Source organism: Rosa chinensis, chromosome 7, assembly GCF_002994745.2.
Source record: "Rosa chinensis cultivar Old Blush chromosome 7, RchiOBHm-V2, whole genome shotgun sequence".
Classification (NCBI taxonomy): Eukaryota; Viridiplantae; Streptophyta; class Magnoliopsida; order Rosales; family Rosaceae; genus Rosa; species Rosa chinensis.
Genome location: NC_037094.1, coordinates 3,775,859 through 3,797,273, shown reverse-complemented (window position 1 = coordinate 3,797,273; position 21,415 = coordinate 3,775,859). Strand labels below are relative to the sequence as shown.

At 38.6% G+C, this 21,415-nt stretch overlaps 6 protein-coding genes across 10 annotated transcripts; 4 read left to right on the top strand and 2 right to left on the bottom strand.

Annotated features, from left to right (window-relative positions):
• Window positions 1–1,060: 1,060 nt before the first annotated feature.
• LOC112176416 (F-box/FBD/LRR-repeat protein At1g13570) lies at window positions 1,061–3,655 on the top strand. Of its 2 annotated transcripts, XR_005803057.1 has the most exons (3): window positions 1,061–2,634; window positions 2,727–2,882; window positions 3,021–3,655. XR_005803057.1 is itself a non-coding variant. In XM_040510469.1 (2 exons), exons 1-2 carry the CDS (start codon window positions 2,793–2,795, stop codon window positions 3,309–3,311), a joined length of 405 nt encoding a protein of 134 aa, XP_040366403.1. In that variant the 5' UTR covers window positions 2,663–2,792; the 3' UTR covers window positions 3,312–3,655. The 2 variants fall into 2 exon arrangements, 1 of the variants encoding a protein (XP_040366403.1); XM_040510469.1 differs by lacking the exon at window positions 1,061–2,634 and having other exon boundaries at window positions 2,663–2,906.
• A 432-nt stretch (window positions 3,656–4,087) lies between these two features.
• On the top strand, window positions 4,088–6,136 carry LOC112179658. The gene is made up of 4 exons (XM_024318113.2): window positions 4,088–4,456; window positions 4,563–4,647; window positions 4,746–4,987; window positions 5,277–6,136. The coding sequence occupies exons 1-4, from the start codon at window positions 4,202–4,204 to the stop codon at window positions 5,772–5,774; spliced, it is 1,080 nt and encodes a 359-aa protein (XP_024173881.1). The 5' UTR covers window positions 4,088–4,201; the 3' UTR covers window positions 5,775–6,136.
• Window positions 6,137–6,269: 133 nt separating this feature from the next.
• On the bottom strand, window positions 6,270–7,293 carry LOC112179660 (NDR1/HIN1-like protein 6). The gene has a single exon (XM_024318116.2). The coding sequence runs from the start codon at window positions 7,192–7,194 to the stop codon at window positions 6,490–6,492; it is 705 nt and encodes a 234-aa protein (XP_024173884.1). The 5' UTR covers window positions 7,195–7,293; the 3' UTR covers window positions 6,270–6,489.
• Window positions 7,294–8,048: 755 nt separating this feature from the next.
• Window positions 8,049–11,763, top strand: LOC112179657 (golgin subfamily A member 4). Of its 3 annotated transcripts, none has more exons than XM_024318111.2 (9): window positions 8,049–8,201; window positions 8,428–8,526; window positions 8,828–8,887; window positions 9,177–9,279; window positions 9,491–10,085; window positions 10,452–10,587; window positions 10,808–10,975; window positions 11,059–11,162; window positions 11,340–11,763. In XM_024318111.2, exons 2-8 carry the CDS (start codon window positions 8,443–8,445, stop codon window positions 11,113–11,115), a joined length of 1,203 nt encoding a protein of 400 aa, XP_024173879.1. In that variant the 5' UTR covers window positions 8,049–8,201; window positions 8,428–8,442; the 3' UTR covers window positions 11,116–11,162; window positions 11,340–11,763. The 3 variants fall into 3 exon arrangements, with proteins under 3 accessions (XP_024173879.1, XP_024173880.1, XP_040366402.1); XM_024318112.2 differs by having other exon boundaries at window positions 11,318–11,763; XM_040510468.1 differs by having other exon boundaries at window positions 11,059–11,763.
• Window positions 11,764–11,901: 138 nt separating this feature from the next.
• On the bottom strand, window positions 11,902–15,591 carry LOC112176415 (probable rhamnogalacturonate lyase B). 2 transcript variants are annotated; one of them, XM_040510467.1, is made up of 2 exons: window positions 15,299–15,591; window positions 11,902–14,057 (listed from the first exon to the last, which is right to left on the bottom strand). In XM_040510467.1, exon 2 carries the CDS (start codon window positions 14,010–14,012, stop codon window positions 11,976–11,978), a length of 2,037 nt encoding a protein of 678 aa, XP_040366401.1. In that variant the 5' UTR covers window positions 14,013–14,057; window positions 15,299–15,591; the 3' UTR covers window positions 11,902–11,975. The 2 variants fall into 2 exon arrangements, with proteins under 2 accessions (XP_040366401.1, XP_024170098.1); XM_024314330.2 differs by having other exon boundaries at window positions 11,902–14,041; window positions 15,299–15,590.
• Window positions 15,592–18,329: 2,738 nt separating this feature from the next.
• LOC112179659 (SNAP25 homologous protein SNAP33) lies at window positions 18,330–21,346 on the top strand. Its single transcript, XM_024318115.2, has 6 exons — window positions 18,330–18,524; window positions 19,179–19,784; window positions 20,174–20,267; window positions 20,410–20,534; window positions 20,788–20,885; window positions 20,990–21,346. The coding sequence occupies exons 2-6, from the start codon at window positions 19,290–19,292 to the stop codon at window positions 21,087–21,089; spliced, it is 912 nt and encodes a 303-aa protein (XP_024173883.1). The 5' UTR covers window positions 18,330–18,524; window positions 19,179–19,289; the 3' UTR covers window positions 21,090–21,346.
• The last annotated feature ends 69 nt before the right edge of the window (window positions 21,347–21,415 follow it).

Below are 21,415 nucleotides of genomic sequence, written 5' to 3'. Positions count from 1 at the left end.
CTTTTGCTAAATTCTCTAGCTATTTTTAGGTAGAGATGGAGAAAATTTGACTAAAACCTAAATTTAGTTTGGGATTTAGGTATTCTGTTTGAGCATAACTCAATAGCTAACTAATTATATTTCACGTTTAGCTAGGAAAATAAGTATTACTGTTGGAGTTGCTCTTAGCTTGCATATTGACATAAACTAAAGGACAAGCTTGCATCATCTCCTTGCTGTCTATATTATTAACCACAACAAAAGAGTTAATTAAATCTTAAAGCTTGAGTTTAAGGTGAAGTTTCCTCCAGCAGATGTTGAGCTTAAGTATACTACAATTTTATTCATATGGTTTTCTCCAACATTCCAATCAACCTCCAAATCTTTAAAATGATATCATACATTTCATTTTCCCCACCTATACTATAGTTTCCAACATTTCGTTCCCTTAAGCTTTATCTATTACATGAATGCAGAAAACATGATGAGTCATGAGAAATTAACATCAAAGAATCAATAAAATTACTGAGGCAAATGTATAATACTTGTGAGAAAATTTATTTCATCCAATACCTATTGGTACATGAAATTCATGATTTCTTCTAGTAAATCTGTTTTATACTTTAGCGTGTATAATTTTTCCTCAATGCATTTGAGTTTTCAAATTGTATGAAGTGGTGCTGCATCTACCACCTATCTTGAGTAACTGTGTTGCTCAACAGTGTATTCACTAGTTTTATATCAATAAAGTGATTGTCCTCTTCTGCTCAAACGAAAAAAAAAAAAATTGTAATTTAAAGTATCTCTCTATGTGGATTTCAAACCCTAGCCCAATTCTATCCCGGTTCTTGTTGCAAGCTTGAACCCAACCTCTAAGCCCAGATCCACAGCCAGAACAACATCCCAAAGACCCAAACACTATGAGCGGGAACTTGCTTATCGTCGTCCACTTCTCCAGTATTTTTGTAAGACACAGTGATAGACGACGCGTCGTACGCATCCTGATATAAAACCTTCCTCGGCTCCTCACTCACTCACTCACTCAGTCTCTCTCTCTCTCTCTCTCGCTCATGCCCACAAACCCTAACTGGCATGCGACGATCAGCTTCTTGATCTTTTCCGCTTGAAGTGATTATCTCCATATTTCTGTACCAAATTTCTGAGTTAAAATCAGCTTCTTCTTTGGTTTTGATCGATCTCGTGCAATTTACACTATTTTCATGGCTATATATTGGATCGACAAACTAATAAAGCATGAATGCATGTGTGAAATTGTCTGTGTGTTGTTCGTTTCAAGTTTCAAGTCCTTGATTCGCTTTACATTTCCCTCATTCCGTTTGCTGAATTGATTCGGTTGAAATTTCTGAAGTTGTAGCACTTTTTGGTTTTTCAAGTTCTAGTTAGTAACTCTGTTTGTTGCTGTCGATGAAAATTAGGGATTCTTTTTTATTTTCGGTACTTATTACATTGAAGAGTTGGAATTAGGTGCTTAAATCAGTTGTTGTATATATGTCAAAAATTCCAGCTACACGAGATCCTGGTCTGCATGCAAGACTCTTAGAAAGAGTTCCATCCAAGTGAAACAAAAACAGAATCAAAATTACTAGGGACTAGACTCTTGGAAAGACTTTGCATTTTAGTTGTGAACAAAGAACGGATGGCTCCTTCTTTTCTATATGACTATATTCAATTTGGCTGTTTGTTTTGGAAGTAGAGTCATGATCTTTTTTGCTTACACACCCGCACAAGGGCATGGTCTGAATTATTTGGACACCACTGGCCAGCATATTCGATCAATGATTTCCTTTTATTTTATTTTTTTAAATGAACTGAAAATTCCAGGAGCAAGGGAAGGCACTTCAAAAATGGAGGTGGAGTTGGACTCAATTAGCAACTTACCAAGAGAGATTGCTGAAAAGATTTTGGCACGTTTGCCGATTAAGGAGGCAGTGAGGACAAGTATTTTATCGACCAAGTGGAGGTATAAACCAGCCATGCTTCAAAATCTAAAGTTTGATAAGCAATGTGTATCGACTCAGAACCATATCACCTTTGCTAATATTGTTGATCAAGTACTCTTACTTCACATTGGCCCCATACACAAGTTTGAGCTTACTCATCGGGATTTTTTAGCCAGTGCTGATATTGATAGATGGGTTCTTCATCTATCAAGAAGCTGTGTCAAATGTTTGAAACTTGTAATCTGGAAGGGGCATCGCATCGCTACAAGTTGCCCTCTTGTTTCTTTTCTTGTCAAGACATAATTCATTTGCGGTTACATAATTGTATTCTAAAGCCTCCATCAACTTTCAGAGGCTTCATGAGTTTGGAGCATCTTGACATTAGGCATGTTACGTTGGCCCAACATGTCTTTGAAGATTTTATTGTTTGTTGTCCTGTGCCTAAGAGACTGATTTTGAAATACTGTGATGGTTTCACAAATCTCTGCATTGATGCACCAAATCTCAAATTGCCTGATATAGATGGTGTAGTTTTGAGGATGTTTGTCTTCAGAATACCTTACATCTTGAACATGTTGACATCCGTTTGGAATTCAAAGTCAGATGGATTGTTGGCGGTTCATCCAATTTGGTCAAGTTTTTCGTTCACCTGCCTAATATTCGTGACCTTCAAATTTCAGGTTACGTTTTAAAGGTATTGGTTTATGTGGTTTCATATTTCATTAAATGATAATTTTTTCATGGCCATGGGATATGCATATTTGTTGAGTTTGGTTTTTGCTGCAGTATTTGGCTGTTGGTCCCCTGCTACGAAAGCTGCCTCAACCAGTACTGTTTCTGAATGATCTTTATATGGACGTAAACTTCACTGATCTGGAGGAGATTACAACTGCTCTATGCCTTGTAAGGAGCTCCCCTGCTCTACGAAAACTAGAGATTGTGGTGAGTTTAACTCTCTTAATGAATGTAATTATTCTATGTTTTTGACCAACTGAAACTTAGAATTTTTCCAGAAAATTGTAGTTCAGAGAGCTGTTTTGTCAAAAGTTCAAGATACTGATGCTATTGACCTTATTTTAGGTCAACCATATTGATTATCATCATGTGGTGGGAGAAGTGAACTCCTGGTTTGAAAATTTAGGCGAAAACTCAGATTGTCAACTCACTGAACTTCAATGTATAGAAATTGTTGCCATCTCTGATGCCAAAGCTGAACTAGATTTTATCAAATTGCTGCTGTTAAGTTCACCTGTACTGGAGTGCATGACTCTTAAGCCTTTTTCTGTGGATGGCTCTTTGGAACCGTTAAAACAGTTGATCCGATTTAGGTGTGCCTCGGTTCAGGCTGAGATAATCCTCTTGGACCCTTGATAGATCTACTCAAACTTGAAATGCATAGCATACCATTTTACTGCTCAAGAACTAGAATGAGGAATGGCACAGATGGGGCATGGCTATTGATGCCAGAATGCAGACTTTATATGAAGGAAGAGGAACAAACCTATTGATGATTTCTATTTTTCCAAATGGTAGTCTTACCGCATTATCTAGTCTACAATTGATGCTGCAAAGGTTTCTTTCCAACCATTAGTGGGAAATATTGTACAGTTTTTTTTTTTTCTTCATAAAACCGGGTGTTTTGGTATGTAATATATAATTTGGAGAACATGATTGCTGGTCGGATGTCTAATGTATTTTTCCGCAATCTAAATTTATTCATAAACCTTCACTAATGAAGATCCAACTTTACTCTCGAGATTTGTACTCCCAAAAATGCCACACTTGGTTGCCGCCGCTCCTTAGAGCAAGTTCACTCGTTGGGTCACCGGATCACTTATTATTCACTGCTTTTTAGTATATATTTTCATTCTCTGGGTCAAGAAATATACTGTGCTCGTGACCCAGGGTACGAAATATACTGTGCTCGTGACCCAGATGGTGAAATTAAACAAAAAGCAGTGAATAGTGAGTGACCTGATTGAACTTGCTCTTAGTGGTCGCTCATCTAGAGGGTGCAGATTTGTAATTTCAAAAATTAAAGAAAGCCCAATTCTTTTGGCGGTTAAAAAACCAAGCCCAATGGTATTCCGAGTCTCGATGCAAAGTCTGAACCCAAATCCAGCCCACATCTACACTTCGAGAAATACCAGTCTACCAGTACAGCTTCTCTCTCTCTCTCTCTCTGTCTCTGCAAATTCCCCACCATAACTCACCAAACCCTAACGCAGATTCCAGCTTCTCTTTCAATTTCACACCCCCAAATGTTCAATTCTTCACAATATCCGGCCACTTTCACCTATCAATATCCCAACACCACCTTCGACCCCAACACTCAATTCTCCTATTTTCCTCCGGTAGCGTCCGATCACCCACCCGGAGTCGACCCGGGTCCCAATTCAGGCCCATACCCATTGACCCATGTTGGCCTCCAAAGTCACCTGCCATTTGGTGAAGACCCAAATGCTCCTTCACATGGTTGGCTTGTCAATCAAGCTGTTCCCATCTCATATGACGCTGTAAGCGCTTCTCTTCAATTCGACTCTTTTTCTTTTCAATCAATGTAATATATACATGGATTTTGAAATTTGAAAGCTTTTTTTTTTTTTGGTGGGTGGTTTGCAGTCAATCAAATCTTTGAATGAGAGCTTGTTAGTGCCCACAAATGCAAATTCTTTGTGGAATAGCATTTGGACAGATCAACCTAATGGTATGCGGTTCGTTTGTATGATATCTCTAGTCTTGTTTTGTAACTTTGTAATAGCAAAGAAATGTGATTGCCAATCACAAATGACTCCACTGCTGCAGCGTTTCCAGGAACGTCCAATGGTACAGACAATGCCAGTCTGCCTAGCGAAATGAGCGGCGCGGGCGGGCAAGTGATGTGTGGGAGTACAAGTGCAGTTGCTGGTGAGGAGTTGGGAACAAAGAGAAGGAAGGTTGACGCAGCAGCGGTTGGTTTTGTGAAGATTTGCGAAATGTGCAATGTCACTACCCATAGCCCAGACGTTTACAAGAAGCATTTGGCTGGGAAAAGGCACGCTGCTCAGGTAAATTAAAGGATTTTAACTAGTTTGTCGTTTTATATTCTGCTGTTTAAACATGTTTCTGTGGTGGTTTGCATTTGCTTTGTTTTCTGTAAGACCATGATGGGGGATTAAGTCTAAAAGTTAAAGCAACTTAGATAGTTTCTGTCTTTGCTATTGACATTTTACTGCTAGCTCATGTTTTTAATGTATGTGCTGACCCTATGCTTTAGATTATCAAATATATGCTTCTCCAACTATTTTCATCATATATTATTGACTGTTACTGTTTTCATTTACGTTGTCATATTAGGCTAACTTAATGCATCGAAGGGCTGGGTTGAATTCTGCTCCCGCAATCCAATCCAAGTCCAATGGCATTTGGAAGAAAGACCCAAATAAAGTCAAGCTTGTTCAGTGTGTATGGTGTGAATTTTGCAAGATCTACTGTAACAGCCAGGACGTCTATGTCAAACACATAGTTGGAAGGAAACATCAGAGGAACTTGGATCAACTTGAAAAGTTGAAGAACAAAGGTACTGCCCCGACCACAAATGTTCCATCAGGTGCAAGAAATCCACAAATTGGTCCCATGGAAAAGACTTCCCAGTCAAAGGCTCCTTCACAAGAGGATTTGGAGATGAAAAAGCAGAAGGTTATAAGAGGAGGAGCAGCAGCTGGGGAAGTTAGAACATGCAATATTTGCAATGTAGTGTGCAACAGCCAGATAGCTTTCAGTTTTCATCTTTCTGGTCAGAAACATGCTGCAATGGTGGCGAAACAACCATTAGAAGCAGGTTCTGGTGTGTAATTGCTTTGGACAATGGTGACATTGAGTTTAGCATCCCTTACAGTCCAAGTTGCATGCATCTATTTGGGGTATGTAGATTGGTACCCTTTACCAATTAATTGGCATGATATAACCAAAGGCTATCATCTTAAAAGTGTAAATATTGAAGATGACCCCCTAGGCCTTATTGTTAAGGTCGGCATTTGGGCAGCTTATACGTCGTAAACTAAAGTGAGGTGGAAGCTAGTGTTGGGTGAAGAACACTAGGAATGACTTTATTTACGGTCGGACCCAAGAATCCAGATTGAATTAAGGATATGAAAGTTGAAAGATCTTCTCCAGTCTGTAAAATTCTTTCTTGTGTCCTTGGTAGATTATGCAATAACTTGTAGTCGTAATTTTTGTCATGAAGAAACCCATGGTCATTTTAGACTTGATTTCGATGGTTGAAATTAGAACACTATATGACATCATATTTTTGGGAAGTGAAATTCACATTATGATTATGACAGTGACCAGCGGCTGGAAATTAAAAACATTTTTGATTCTATTAATTCAAGACATCATTTTGGGGTATGTAGACTGGTACCCTTCACCAATTGGATGACATGATGTAATCCAATGCTATCATTACGAATGTGTAAATATTGAAGATAACCCCCTTGGCCTTATTGTTTTTGGACATCATACATATGAAAATTAAGACATCTGAAGGAATACACAGATCGATTCAGGCTTAGGCTATGAGGTTTCCGAAAAGCTGATGCTTTCTATCTTTTACAGCGTTACGTATATACTTACGGCTACTGCTTTGAATTCTAATATCGTTTTTCTCTGAAAGACCGTCAACCAACAGCCTGTGCCTGACTACAAACTTGATCTTTGGGAGCTTGAAGCTGCCAAGCTTTATCCTTATGGGTTGCCGAACCCTGAGAGTGAGCGGAACGTTGCCAGTTTGTTGCTGCTGATGTAGGAGTGCGGTGAGCAGGCCCTTTGCATCTTGAGTGTGTCCACTGAGTGGTACTACAAGTTGAGTTGTGTTGCGGTGACCCTGGTAGAATTTAGGCAAACCTCCTTCACAAAGCTTAGTGCTTGTGTACCACAAACTTATGCGGCTCCCGCCTTCATAGTATATGCCGATCTTTTTGTTGGGGTTCCGGGCAGTGATGCTCACATTGAATGTAGCACTTAAGCTGTGATCATGGTTGAGACTGAACTGCGTTATCTGCAGTTTGCTCACCGTGTATTTGGGAAGCTTTGGTCGTAACACAAGGTATAAAATTCCACCGGTGATCGCAACCACAATCACTTGCAGCAAGAGCAGGCAGATAGTCCAACACAGGCACTTACGAAAACAACTTCTTTTCTTATTGGGTGGTGTCGAGTGCATCACAGGGATGCTACGTCCTTGGAATGGAGAATAATTCTGCCTGGCCTCCATCTCCCTGCCCGTTGTATCGCCTTTGTCCTATTTAGAAGCTCCCCTTGGTACCAAGGGTGCCTCTGGGGCGTGCTGTAGTACAGCTTTAACGTACATCTTGGACTGAAGTAGCAGGTGCGTACTCCCCTTGGCCTTATTGTTGAGGTCTGTCTGTGGCTTTCGGACTCTATGTACGTGGAAGCAACTTTTGGGTGAAGAACACGAGAGTCGCTGTCTATAATTTTGGAATGACTTTACGATCCGACCTAGGTATCCCGATAGAATTAAGGACATGAAATTAGACGTTCTCCAGTCTGTAAAATTCTGTGTGTTGGTCAAAAACTATGCAGTCGTAAATTTTTGTTGCCTAGCGAGTGGTGATGAAGAAACATTGTCACTTTAGAAACTATGGTTCTTGGTTACGACACTGACCAGTGGACAGAAAAAAAAAAAAACAAAAAACAAAACATTTTCATTTCCATTAACATAAGACATCATTTTAAGACATTTTTCTTTCAACAAATAAATACTAAGGTAAATAAATAAACATAAGAATTTGTATTAAACACTCATGTACGACATACACACAGAATCTGATAGTGACATGTGTAAGCGGTAAGCAACTGATCACCGATCAATTGATCATTAAATTCCGTGTTACATGTGTGTATAGTAGAATAATATCCGAATAAACATAGGAATAGTTGTTCAACTATATTACAAGAAATGACTATAACAGGATTAACAGCTAGCTGCTTGGATTGGATAATGGATAATACAGCTATATATATTCACTTGTCGACCCGACCCGACCCGACCAGAACGTTTTGCGTTTTGCCAGCTGAGCGCCCAACTCAAAACAACTCGACGAGGGACCCACTCCCAAAGCAAAATTGAAAATTGAAGCTTTCATCATTTTTTTGAAACAACCAATTCTTGAAAAATTCGAATCCTTTCCAATCAAATTTCCCAAACCCAAGCTTGGACTCACTTGCAGAGAACCCTAAAACCCTAAACCCAGATCGCAGGTAAGAATTGTTATTAGTCCTCCTTTTAGTTTCAAATGGGTTTTGGATAGTGTATATCCTTGAATATGCTCAAGTTTTGTACTTGGGTCATTATCACATCAGAAAAATGTAATACCCAATTGGTTACTGGTTTTCGGTTATGAGTTTTCTTTATTCCATGTGGTGTAGTGATTGCTAATTGAGAATTTAATGCATTCTTATGGTTTATGTTGGAAATGAATTTCAGTCTCGGAAATCATTGATGTCTAACAGCAGCGGGGGCAGCAATAGTGACAGCTCGTTCGATATTGAGGAGCTCCTGCAGATTGGGACAAGATGCAGAGAGGTCTGCTTTCTGCTCTTCAGAGTAAAAAAAAAAAAATAATGTTGGTTATGTTGTGTTAGTCTGATGTATTGGATTGTTCGGTATTATGGCTTAAGAGAAGAATTTGGATTGTGTGTTCCTAAAACTAAAGGCTACTTGAGTTTTGTACTGTTCCAACAGGATTTTGATTTGATAATGTCTTTTCTGCACTATGTGTTTTGACTTTTGAGTTGCTGCTGGCTTTACTTTGTTACGCCGTTTACATTGTTTAACATCATGGTGATTTCTGTCTTATTTTTGTGTTTCTTGAATTGGTATGCAGCTTAAGAAAGAAAAGGACATGTTGAAAGAATCACAATCCCAAAGCTTCGGGCTAATCAGGGTAAAGTTTATATCCAGGATATGTTGTCTTTTCATACAGTATAATGCAGCTGTCTACAATGCGCATGTTTATAGGGAGACCAGTACCTTATTCACTCTGTTGACTCTTCTCTTTCTCTTCCTCCTTACTTAAAGAGTTTCTCATCCAAAATATCGGCCTTTTTATAGAATGGTATAAGTTTGAACTGTCCACAGTTATGAAGAAATATATTTATGCAAAAAATATCAATAAATTTTGAAGAAGTTATATTCTCCGGCAGAGTATCTGATTTGAGATTTTGTTCATTCAGAGTTTGGATGTACATATGAAGTCGTTATCCGAATTCCGCACAGAAGACAAGAAACAAATTCAAATGTTAGAGAAAGAACTCAAGAACTGCTCTCAAGAAATAGGTAGTTGTTCATTTAATTTGACTTTCTTTCTGGACAATATTTGGCTTTAGTGTAAACCATGCATTATATTTTGTAATGATCACCCATTGTATATATTATGAAATTTGTAATTTGTAGTTCATCCTTAGTGGATCTGTTTACTAGGTATGTTAAAGTATTAAAACTCTTATTATGATCCTTTTGAATTAACCCATCAAATCATTGATCACAGATTACCTTCAGGATCAATTAAATGCAAGGGACACAGAAGTGACCTTTCTTGAAGAGCATGTACATAGCCTTGAGTTGAAATTAGCAGGCACAGAGAATTTACAGGTGACAGTTGACAGGTTAAGAGATGAGCTGAAGAAGTCCTATTCAGAGTGCTTGTTCTTAATGCAAGAACTGGAAAGCAAAGAAGTGGAGTTACAGAATTCAAATTTGTGCATAGAGAAACTAGAGGAGTCAGTTTCATCCATGTCATTAGAGTCTCAGTGTGAAATTGAGAGTATGAAGCTTGATATGTTAGCGTTGGAGCAGAGTTGCCTTGAAGCTAATAAAGTCCAGGAAGAAACTGTTCGAGAAAAAACTAGGATGAATGAGTTAATTCAAGAACTTGAGGTTCAATGTCAGGATGCACGGAAAACTGCTGATTGCTTAGATATGGAAAATAAGGAACTAAGGGAGAAGCTTGATGCCTCAGAGACAAATACTAGGATCTTTTGTCAGAGGGTTGAAAAATTGCTGGAAGAGGATAGATTTGAATTCAAGTCAGAGTCTTTGTTAAGTGAGCTAGAGGGAAGGCACACATATTCAATAGATATGAGGTATGCTGCTACTTAATATTACTATCAGTCTTCACTGAGTAACATATGAACTTTCAGTCCATCAAATATTTATTTAATTTTGTCAGGACTGGGTGAATGATAGGAAGATTTTGTTTTTGACTGCTCCTTACTCATTTGATAGTTTCTCAATCTTAATCTTTTATATCCCCATGTATGATGTTGTGGCATCTGTTTTTGGAAAAGATAATTTTATTGCTACAAGGGAATAGTTATCAGTAGGATGTTTTATTGGTTCCTAATTGTTTCCGATCACTTGTATGTAGTGTAATGACTTAATTAATCTTTGAGATGTGTTATACATTTTTTCCTTAACATATCTTTTACTTTTTTATGGTATTTCTGAAGCACTTGTGGAGAAGTCTTGGAGTCACTTTTTTCCAAATTGGCAATGGTACTGGCACCAGATGCCGATATGATAGTGAAGATGAAGGAGATGTCACACCAGATACATGAATATGAACTTCTTGTGAAGCAACTAAAGGTATGATATGAATACCCATGGGATAGACTGATAATTACTATCTTTCGTCTAATACAAAATATGTCTGAACACTCTCGGAAACAGCTTTCCACTATTGCTATAAAAAATGCATAGGTCAAGGTTTCAAGCAAGAGTTCTTGAGTAGGTTATTGTCTTTTCAGAGTTTTGACGTTTTGTTAGTTGATTCTAACTTCAATGTTACATTACTTATGGTTCTTAGGAAGAACTGAGAGAAGAAAAGTTAAAGGCAAAAGAAGAAGCTGAGGATCTGGCTCAAGAAATGGCTGAGCTCAGATACCAACTTACAGTCTTGCTTGAAGACGAGTGTAAGCGTCGTGCTTACATTGAACAAGCATCTCTGCAAAGAATTGCTGAGTTAGAAGCGCAGGTATATGATGTTTGTATTTGCAGTTTTCCGTTACCTGTATGACACTAAACTTCTGAAATGTATAATCTTGATTCTGTGGTAAGGTTAAAAAAGCACAGACAAAATCCTTCGCTGGTCTCCTCAGTCTCGATGAACCATAGTGGTGGATGGTCAACAGTTGCGAGATTTAATTGACAGAGGCCGTAAGGTTCGTTTTAATTGCCCTCAATTATGATTACTGCTGCTCCATCCCTTCTACCTGATTGATCTTAGTGTCATGCTTGCACTAATAGTCGCATATTTGCTTTTTATGTTTTGGAATATGAATATTATGCTGATTGTTGTGACTTGTTGAAACTACTGGCGTTCTATATGACAATTTCAGATTTGAGTGATTTAGTGAAGGTTATGCTTGGAAAGACAGTTGGCTTTCATTCAACCTGGCATCTCTTTCGGCTATGAGTGCAGACAAATCCCGGGCCGAAAAACTGACACTAATGACACAGGTCAGTCTCCCAATGGAACACAACTTGAGACTGAGGTGAAACCTATTTTTGTCGAGGATCTCCAACAGGGTGCATGGTAGCTGGGCTTTGATGAAACCCATTCAGGGAAAAAAAAAAAAGACTTCCAAGTTGAATGTGATGAATTGCAGTAGTGAATTCAATGATAGGCATACAATTTTGAAAGATTGAGAATGCTACATTGATCCACTGGAGCCCTTGTAAGTTTATCCTCATTGTAATGTGACAATCTGTTGTACATATTTTGAAGTTGATTTATGGTGGTGAGAAAGCAATTTGTGATCATTGTTTATGTGAGTTACATGCCCCATTTGATAGGCAGCAACTAGCATTTGAAAACCCAGGGTTCACTCTTGTAAGAAGAGGTATCCAGATTTGCAGAGCTACTACACACAACCAGGAAGTACTCTCAGACATATTGTTTGGATATCCAAAATTTATATTGATAATAAATTTTTATAGAAATAAAAACACTACAATTATGGAGCTTCAACTTCTCATCGCAATGGAGGTCCTTCTAGTCTGATATAGTCATACATGACTCCTACGAACATATTTCCGCCTCTTGTCTGAGTAAGATAGAGTGTGTTGTTTCCTTCATGCAGTTGAGACCTTGGTACATTAACATCGAACAACCAATATAAACCATGAATTCCATGTCTTGCTATAGCATTGTCCTCTCCTATCCGCCCTGTAGAGAAAAGAGGTGCCTTGCTTTCTTTGTTAAATCGAACCTCCAACTCTGCATAGTTGGCGGAGGCCAATGCCAATCGGAGCTTATAATCTCCGGGAGCTGTCATATTAGTAAGCTTAAATTGAATCTGCCATGTGGTTCCGACCAAGACGTTTCCTGTATTCCTAGTCACATGAGCATAAAACCAATCATGACGATAATCGCTAACACCAACAGTGTAGACCAGATCATGGTCAGGGTATAACTCTCCATAACGTCCCCAGATCCCATATTGCCTGAACTTGTCCGAGGCATCCGAGTGATTATTGTTATCAAGTTTGTTCATGAGAGTTGGATATGGATCCGGTATGTAAAACTCGGCAGCACTTCGATCAGGGATGCCGATTTCCCATAATGTAGGACCAATTCTTGGAGGCGAATAAGTAAGCTTATCCAACTCGAATCGACTTCCTGGTTTAATACTAATCTCGACCTCATATTTGTAATCTCCAAGAATCCCGGGAACCCATGCATACAAATTATAGTTCCCAGGTCGAACATGTTTGATGACAAAGTCGCCTTTTGCATCCGCTCGAGTCCAAAACTGGTATCCCTTGCTTTCTGTTTGCCATGATCCCACTTCTCCAGGTGCAGCCAATCCCACATAAGCCGAGCTTGCCGGAACAAGGCTGGTGCTGTTAATGTACCTATCATTTACTTGTAAATTTCCAAAAACTGATCCTCGTTGCTCCGAAACAGGAAAATCTGGGCATCGAGTAAAATTGTAAGGCCAGCTTCTCACCTCTTCATGCATCTGTTGCTTAGCGTCGTGCCAAAGTGTAGTAGTGGGATCCCTGGTTGAACCAGCTAGATTAAGATACACATACACAGGTCCATAAACCTTTTTCCATGCTTCACCTTGTTTGAATTTCAAACAAAGTTGTTCTGTAGCGTAATGACTACTAGAGAACACACACATTGTCGTCGGCCCGACATGGGAGGTGAGGTCCTGCTTCGGAGGTCCACCAGCACGAAACTCAGTACTTGGTGTGATCAACCAAAATCCCACAGATGACTTGGTACTAATCCAGCCATGGACTTTGCCATTTTTGTCATCACTTGAGTACTGGTACTTGTCATCCACTTCGCCATGAAAGAGAGGATTGCTTGTTGCATTGTTTAAAAGCTTAGCTTCAGGATAGGCAAGTTGCTGACCTAGGTTTCGGTCGTCAGCTGTTGGCATGAACCTTCTTCTAGTATCCGACACCGCCATGTAGTTAAATTGATCTTGGTTAAGCTTGAAAGTTAGTCGAACGTCATTTATTGCCAGCTCCGGCCACCCTTCATCTCTCTGGAAGATGACGTACGCATAGAACCCCGAACGACCACGCTGCATGATGTACCTTTTGTTGACAGTCAAGGGGATCATCGAGTCATTAGAGAAGGAAGGATTGTAGGTACTGATGAAAGAAACTTCAACTTGGTCTTCCCTCTCCGTAATGACTTTAAATTCTTTTCCGTCAAATCCGTGAAGCTGACCCCTCCACATCACATCCCAGTACGCTGTTTGTGTGGTCTTGTTTTTGAGTAAGTTATCAATTACATGATATTTGATTCCAGTAATTTGTCCACCAGGGTTAGAAAATGTGAGTTGCACCAGGCCATTATCCAACACAACCTGTTTAGGAGGATATGTTATCTTCACCGCATCGTCCCGATCTTGTGTTTTGGGGATATTACTTGTCCTGTTCAGCGGTCCCAATCTTGTGTCGTTGATGTAGTTTCCAGCATCAACTGAGAGACAGAGGAGACCAAGTATCACCAATGTTGTCCAGAGAAGCCAACCGCCGCGCTGCCTCATGTTCTTTACAATCCTTAAAGCAGTAGTATCTTGCAATAACAAAAACTTTTAACTCTTAAATTGAGATTTTCTGTGATTTGATTGTTCTCCAACTTGGAGGTATTCATAGTGAATTGATATGAACAATTTAAGAAATAAGCTGGAACTGGGAAATATAACCCCAGTGGGAATGTAGAAAAGTAAGCTGGAACAATTAGGAGAGTAGCCGAACTAGAGTTTACATTTATTTGGGGTTTAAACCGGAAGGGGGAAATGTAATTGGGATTACGAACATAGACAAAAGCATGCTGGAGTTAGGAAATTAAGATCCAAAGCTGGAAGAGAATTTACCTAATCCATGCCAAGAAGGAAAATAATAATAATAATAATTCAACTAGTACGTGAAATTTCGACTCCGACGTACCTATCTTTTCTATTTTAATGAAAGAACCAGGAATGGATAATGTCTCTATTCAACAATGCTGATCAATATTATTGAACAGATTAGCCATGAATAACTAAATAGCCCCCCCCAAACATGAACTTGAGCGCACTATGTTACAAACTCTAGAGAAAAATGTAAAAGAAAGTTGCTCAAAGGCATAATGTGTTTAACCAGGAATGCCTAGAATACTTGTACCTATTAGCTATCAAACTGCTAGCTAATTAACTAAAAGTTTAAATATGATCTTTATCAATATATTCCAAATAGTTGATCACCTATATCAATGAGATTTATATAGCACTACAATATTCTTCATCATTCATTAAATAAACAGCATAAGCAAGTTAACTATGATGATAACATGGAATTGCATGCCCAAATTTAGGTGTATTACAGTCTTGTTCGCAAGATGATGCTTGTGATGCTGATGGTTTTGTTCATTAATTTTCTGCAAGTTGTGAAGGAAACCCATGATTTTTAATTTTTATCCCTCTGTCTTTCATTTCACATCAGCAACTTACATCTTGCCCTTCATTCTTCTGAAGACTATGAAAAAGATATCTATTCATAAGAATGCAGTATTACCAACATTAGAATTTCTCTTTTTACATGAATATGCTTCGAAAGTTCATATAATGGATGTTTTAGTACGTAACTAGCTAGTTGAAAAGGGAAAAGGGAGAAACAGAGATCAAAATGCACCAGAATCTGTTCTTCTATCAACCGGTGACACTTTTGTACGTATTCTTTGATTATTATAAGTGTGTTTTAGAAAGAAAGAAAAAAATCATTAAACGCAGCTATTTCCAAAGTTTACGTTAAGACAAGTGGTGTCTATAATTACCAATGCGAAACTGACTACCTTGTATTGAAGTTTATTCGATCAATCAATGGCACAATTCTTCATCCATGCGTGCACGTACTAGAGGTAGGCTTCCCGCATAATGTACCTCTGAATGATCTGCTTCATCATGTTTAAAAAGCTTCCTCTCTTAATTAGCTTTCTGGCTTTTAGGATCATACAGAAACAAACTCTTTTATCATCATCATTATAAGGAATGAAGACGATCCACTTAACTTATGAACTGGTTTGATTTAGTTGTATCTTGATTTATTTTGTGTGTGTTCTTATGATGCCATTGTCCTTGGTTTGATTATGTCGTCTTAATTGTCATAATGCTCTTGTTTCGTTGTCCTCTCGCTCATTTTAGACTTAAATTCTCATATGAGGATGAGAGAATAATAATGCTGACTTTTCTCATTATTAATTAGGAGTCAATGATTTCGTGGGATATGACTCCAGATTTTGTTCATTCTATAGTAGATATAGGTTGGGACTTCCTAATTTAGATTTTGATACTTTTGGTTTCTTATTTTGTATGAGAGGTTTCGATGTTGTCTCCTTCTTCGTGTTTACCTTCTCTTTATAGTATATATAGGTTGGCACTTCCTAATTTAGATTTCAATAGTGTTGGTTTCTTTTTTTGTATAAGAGGTTTTGATGTTTGTTCTTTTTGTTGTTGTTTACATTTTCAATAAATAACCTCATTATCATGAGGCATAATAATAATAAATAAATGTGAAAGGAGCCAGTGATGTTTTTCTCCTTCTGTTGAAGGTCTTAATCAAAGTATTTCATTACAAAATAAAATAAAAAATTGAGACTTGGCCGGGGGCCAATGACATTGGAAACTTGCCAGTGTAGTTTCCTCTTCCTTATGGAATTGGAATGGAATAGATTGACAAAATTGTAAAAACATAGCGAATGGAACAGCATAACCTGCCTTATTGGCTCCATTTCTTGCTTGGATCATTTTCAAAAGGCGTTTTCTTTGCTTGCACCGAATGTGTGGAACATGATGATACGATCTTATTTGACCAAAGTTACAAAACTCATATGATAATCCCATTTGCAGGGTTTAGCATTAAACAAGGATAAAGAAGGGAAGGTCCTACTTGTATGCTATGAATTTTTTTTTTGTTTTTTTTAGAAGAGTATGGGCGTATGGCTATGAAAATTGACTTGGTAGTTTATGCAAATCCAATATCATTATATGAACCCCAATTTGCCCAGGGATACCATCAAAAAACTATTAGTTGATTCTCTTGGCAAGACAACAAAGTACAAACAATTCCCCTACTTTCTATTCCCAGAATTAAAAATGATGGAGGATAAAAATAATCGACTTGTTCAGCTTTATCCCTAACCTTCAACCATACTTAATTTTGTGATTATTAATTTTTTATTAGTATTGCAAAGATGGTCAAAAATAAATTTCTACCTATGCATTTGGGCAAATTTCATTGGCGATGTATTTATACATATTATCCTTTTTTTCCAATGCTTTCAATCTTAGAGAAATTACTTATAAAGGTCGTATGTACTTGTATTTCGTATTTCTAAATTCGCAAGATAATTTTCTGCAAAGTTATCTTTTTTTTTTTTGGAAAGAAAATGTCAACTCTAGTAATAATAAGAAAGATTATAAAAAAAAGATGTAGAAACTACATCAAAAATGAAAAAAGCGACAATAAAAAATTGAAAATAAAACCTAGCATAGCTATAGTTGGATGCAATAATGCATCTAAAGACGCACCGGATGTAATCCGGGTTATGTAAAGAATTACTAATGGTATGACCGACCATAAAAGGCCAATCTTCTATCAAAGTAAATGGTGATATGACCAACCAAGCATATTCCTCGTATCTCGTACGCCGAAAAAAGAACAATCTTCCACCTTTGTTATCGATAGTATGACCGACCATAAAAGGGCAACCTTCTAACCGTATAACTGGTGATATGACCATCCATGCTCTGCCACGTAAAAAATTCGCCAAATAGGGGATAATCTTCCACCTGAAAAACAGTACCACAACTCAATGACCCATATCCAAGTAGTAAAGGCCCAACCCAAACCTAGAGACCTAGCCCAGATCAAGGCAGGACCTGGATCCCAAGGAAGAGCCTAGATCTAGACCTGACCCCCCCCGGGTCCCAAATCCAGACCCGACCCCAGTCTCGAAGCCCATCTTGCCAATCCACAATCCAGGCCCAGCAATGAACCTGGATCCGAACCCAAGCCTCCCTCCAGACGCACCACCGCGTCCTCAGTCCAAGCTGTGCTGCCCAACGTAGCCGTGCTCGCCTCCATCCAACCAAGATATGTGGTCGGATCTCGCGCTTGCATAACTCAGATCGGACTGGAAACCCACTTAAGCTGCAGCCACGCCGTGTCGCCACATCCACCGTGTCATTCCTTTTCACCACCAGATTTGAAAGGCGCTTCCACCCCCCAAAGCTCCGATGGTTGCAAAACATGAAACCCTGCCACAAAGAATAAGATTTGGTCTCTCCCTCGTGACGTAGGCTTCCCAGAGCCTCCATATTCATGGAGGAAGATTCAGAGACGGACCGCGGAGGAGGCAGCGGCTCTCTCCCTAGTAGAGCGCTAGGTCTTTTTTATCTCTCCAACAATCTTGGTGCTGTTTGTCTCGATGCAAAGTTATCTTATAATTCTTCCTCAGTCAAAAGGAGGTTGACTTTTCACTTGGATTGAAAATAGACTACCGAAAGTAATGAGATTTGTAATCAAATCTGTCTCGCTACTTAATCAATTAAAAACGAGAGTACTTATCCACCTTTTAACGTAAACGAGAGTACTTATCTACTTTTTAACATTGAGGAATTTCGATTCTAACTCAGTTTCTGATCCTCATTTAACACTTTCATCAACTTCACAAGGGCATTAAAAAGTAAAAAAATTTAAGATACTTACTTTGTAAGAAACTACAAGGAAGGAAACAACAAAAACTTCAACGCCGTGTGATTATTTTCTCAAAGCCCGTCTTTGTTTTCTTGAAAATTATAAGATACACGGTGGGACACCCAATCACGTAAATCAAATATCACCAACAACGGCACTTTCTGACCAGTTTCACGCTCTCAAAGGACGACTTCGTTTTAGTGCCTCCGTGTTTTGCCGAGTCTTCCTTTGAATCCATCTCTTTCCCACTTCTCTCTCTGTATAAAGATCTGGGCTTTTCTCTGAAGCCTTCATCTTTTTTCCCACATTGGATGCGATTTCAGGTATCAAAATCGTTTCTCTCTGTTGATTCTCTTCGATTCTGTAACTGGGTTTTGATTATTACGTCTTGTTTTCACATGGGTCTTCTCAAGTTTTGATCTTTTTCTTGTTATTATCATGGGGTCAACTGCTCCTAGTGTTTTCTTGTGCGTTAAAGAGGACCCAAATTTGTGGATGGGTTTCTGGGTTTGTATATTCATGTTCGTTGTTTGGTTGATGAGGATTAGAAAAGGGTATTCTTGATTCTGTTGTTTGTGTGTTGTGGTGGGGTTTGATAAGTAATGGAGAAGGTAAAGTCAACCCAAGTCAGAGGTTTGGTTTTCTGGAACACCCAGTTGATGGAAATAGAATAGAATAGATTCTTTTCTCTGTTTGATTGTGGGTTTGTTATGTGCTTGATTTTGGTTAGATATGATGGGTGCTGTTGTTCTTGGTATGAATTTTAGGTTATTTCAACTGCTCTGCTCCATTGGAATTTTCCACTAATTTGTGCTGTTTGATTGTGAGCCTTTCGATTTTCAATTTTGACGCTCTAGGGTATTCAAAAGTTGTTCTTGTATACTGCTCATGTTAGCTTTTGTCTTGAAGGTTTTATTCATATTGCTTAATTGGCCCTTTTTGTGTTTCTCACATATTGCTCTTGTTCACTCTTTCAGGATTGCTGTTGATCTCTGTACAGATTTTTGAAGTACCCGTATTTTTTAGTTCGTTAAGATCCCAGATCTTTATCCCGCAGTGTAACAAATTGTGCATATTTTCCATCGAAAATGTTTGGTTTAAAGAAGTCCCCGTTAAAGGCTGCTAAGCGTAACTCAGTTGACCCTCTATATCCTGCTTCCTCGGGCTCAAACCCGTTTGATGATGAGCCTGCACAAGTTAGACAGAATGAGAAGCATGCACTAGTTGGACAGAATGATAAGCAGGCACTATTTGGACAGAATACTAGCACCAATCCTTTTGATGGTGATCAAGGAAAAGAGAATACTAATTCGTATACATATAAGAGTACTTACGCAGAGAGAAACAAGTACAAAAATGATTTCCGCGATTCAGGAGGCGTTGAAAATCAATCAGTGCAAGAGTTGGAAAGTTATGCAGTGTATAAGGCTGAGGAGACTACAAACTCAGTCAACAGCTGCCTGAGGATTGCTGAAGATATACGTGAGGATGCTACCAAGACTCTGGTCATGTTGCATCACCAGGGTGACCAAATCACCAGGACCCACTTTGTTGCTGCTGACATTGAACAGGATCTCAGTCGGGTATGGCTTTTAAATTAAAACTGTCAACTCTAAGAATCTAAGTCCATATGAAACGATAACACTTGAAAGTATCATGTTCCCAGTATTAACAGAGTTGGTTATTAATTCGATATCTACCTATGGATCTGATGTTTCTTATGTGCATTGCCTGTTTGTATTATGCACATACATTCCTTGACAATCCACTTTTTCTGTTGAGGTTATATAAAGTGATCCTTATGTAGTCATATGTTTTCAAGACCCTTATGCATTGCACAATAGTGTCCCATCAAACTCTTCTCTTAACCAAGAAGTATATTTCTTCTGTCTTTTATAAACAGTTCTACAGTTGTTTTTGGTGTATATGATGATATGCAGTGAAACTGACAGTTTCATACTGTTTATTTCAGGGTGAAAAGCTTCTGGGGAGTCTCGGGGGCATCTTCTCTAAAACTTGGAAGCCAAAGAAGGGTCGCACAATAACTGGCCCTGTCATCACAGCAGGTTAATTTGCTGCCCTTTCTGTCCATGACACCTGATCTTAGTTGTCCCTGAAAAAGAAATATCATTTTGAAGAAGTATGGGTTTCTTTCTTTCATTTTCTCTTTGTCTTGCTCTTATATTTTGTATTACTTGCTATATGCAGATGCTGCAATCAAAAGGAGCAGCCAGTCAGAGAGGGAGAAGCTGGGACTGACTCCTGCACCCAAGGGATTATCACATTCACGAACACCACTTCCTGAACCCACCAATGCCCTTCAGAAAGTTGAGGTTTGTAGTTCTTATGACTAACTTATTATGCTGATACTACATTGTAATTTAAGGTGACAGTAAAGGATTATTGATGGATATATGGACTGCTTTTTACCCTTATGGCTAAATTTCCTGGTTCTCCAACTCTCTTTCTACTTCCCGTTTTATAGAATCACTTGTGGGTTTTATAGAATCACTTGTGGGTTATTCCTTGTTGGGTTATTCCTAATGTATTGATCAGGTGATCTCATATTCCTTGTTGGCTTAACAGGTAGAAAAGGCGAAGCAAGATGATGGACTGTCAGATTTAAGTAATCTGTTGGGAGAGCTGAAGGATATGGCCGTTGACATGGGGTCTGAAATTGATAGGTGGGTGATGATGATTCAGTACTGGGGTGCAAGCATGTTTTCATTGTTTCTATCTCAATGTCTTTACTGAGTCTTATTTCGGGTAATTCCCATGATAATTTCAGGCATAACAAAGCTATAGCTCATATGGATGCTGATGTTGATGAGCTCCACTACCGTGTCAGAGGTGCTACTCAACGTGGTCGTCGCTTGCTCGGAAAGTAGAATGCAGGATTGTTCTGGCCAGGCCTGATGATGTATGCTGTTCCAATACTGTCTGCCCTCCATTTTTTTTTTTTACCAGTTATGGATTCTGGTCTCACTCGTGTATCTGGATTTTGTATACAACTTGACTTCATTGATTGATATAGGATACTTCGCTGTTAGCAGGAATGTGTTGTCATTTACCGATGAGAATGTTGTTAAGATATATGATCATTGATCGGTGAATTAGTTAATAAATACTAAATACCTTATAAGCATTCGCAAATTCACAGTTTACTGCTTCATAGTAATGTTGGTTATTAGCTTTAGCCGGAAATGACAGAAAA

Coding starts and splice junctions, on each gene's coding strand:
- LOC112176415 (XM_040510467.1), bottom strand. CDS start 14,012: ATGAGGCAGCGCGGCGGTTGGCTTCTCTGGACAACATTGGTGATACTT.
- LOC112176416 (XM_040510469.1), top strand. CDS start 2,793: ATGGACGTAAACTTCACTGATCTGGAGGAGATTACAACTGCTCTATGC. Junction 2,907..3,020: donor GTTTAACTCTCTTAATGAAT/GTAATTATTCTA, acceptor ACCTTATTTTAG/GTCAACCATATTGATTATCA.
- LOC112179659 (XM_024318115.2), top strand. CDS start 19,290: ATGTTTGGTTTAAAGAAGTCCCCGTTAAAGGCTGCTAAGCGTAACTCA. Junction 19,785..20,173: donor TTGAACAGGATCTCAGTCGG/GTATGGCTTTTA, acceptor TGTTTATTTCAG/GGTGAAAAGCTTCTGGGGAG. Junction 20,886..20,989: donor ATGGGGTCTGAAATTGATAG/GTGGGTGATGAT, acceptor TGATAATTTCAG/GCATAACAAAGCTATAGCTC.
- LOC112179660 (XM_024318116.2), bottom strand. CDS start 7,194: ATGGAGGCCAGGCAGAATTATTCTCCATTCCAAGGACGTAGCATCCCT.
- LOC112179658 (XM_024318113.2), top strand. CDS start 4,202: ATGTTCAATTCTTCACAATATCCGGCCACTTTCACCTATCAATATCCC. Junction 4,648..4,745: donor TTGGACAGATCAACCTAATG/GTATGCGGTTCG, acceptor CCACTGCTGCAG/CGTTTCCAGGAACGTCCAAT. Junction 4,988..5,276: donor GGAAAAGGCACGCTGCTCAG/GTAAATTAAAGG, acceptor TTGTCATATTAG/GCTAACTTAATGCATCGAAG.
- LOC112179657 (XM_024318111.2), top strand. CDS start 8,443: ATGTCTAACAGCAGCGGGGGCAGCAATAGTGACAGCTCGTTCGATATT. Junction 8,888..9,176: donor AAAGCTTCGGGCTAATCAGG/GTAAAGTTTATA, acceptor TTGTTCATTCAG/AGTTTGGATGTACATATGAA. Junction 10,086..10,451: donor ACATATTCAATAGATATGAG/GTATGCTGCTAC, acceptor GTATTTCTGAAG/CACTTGTGGAGAAGTCTTGG.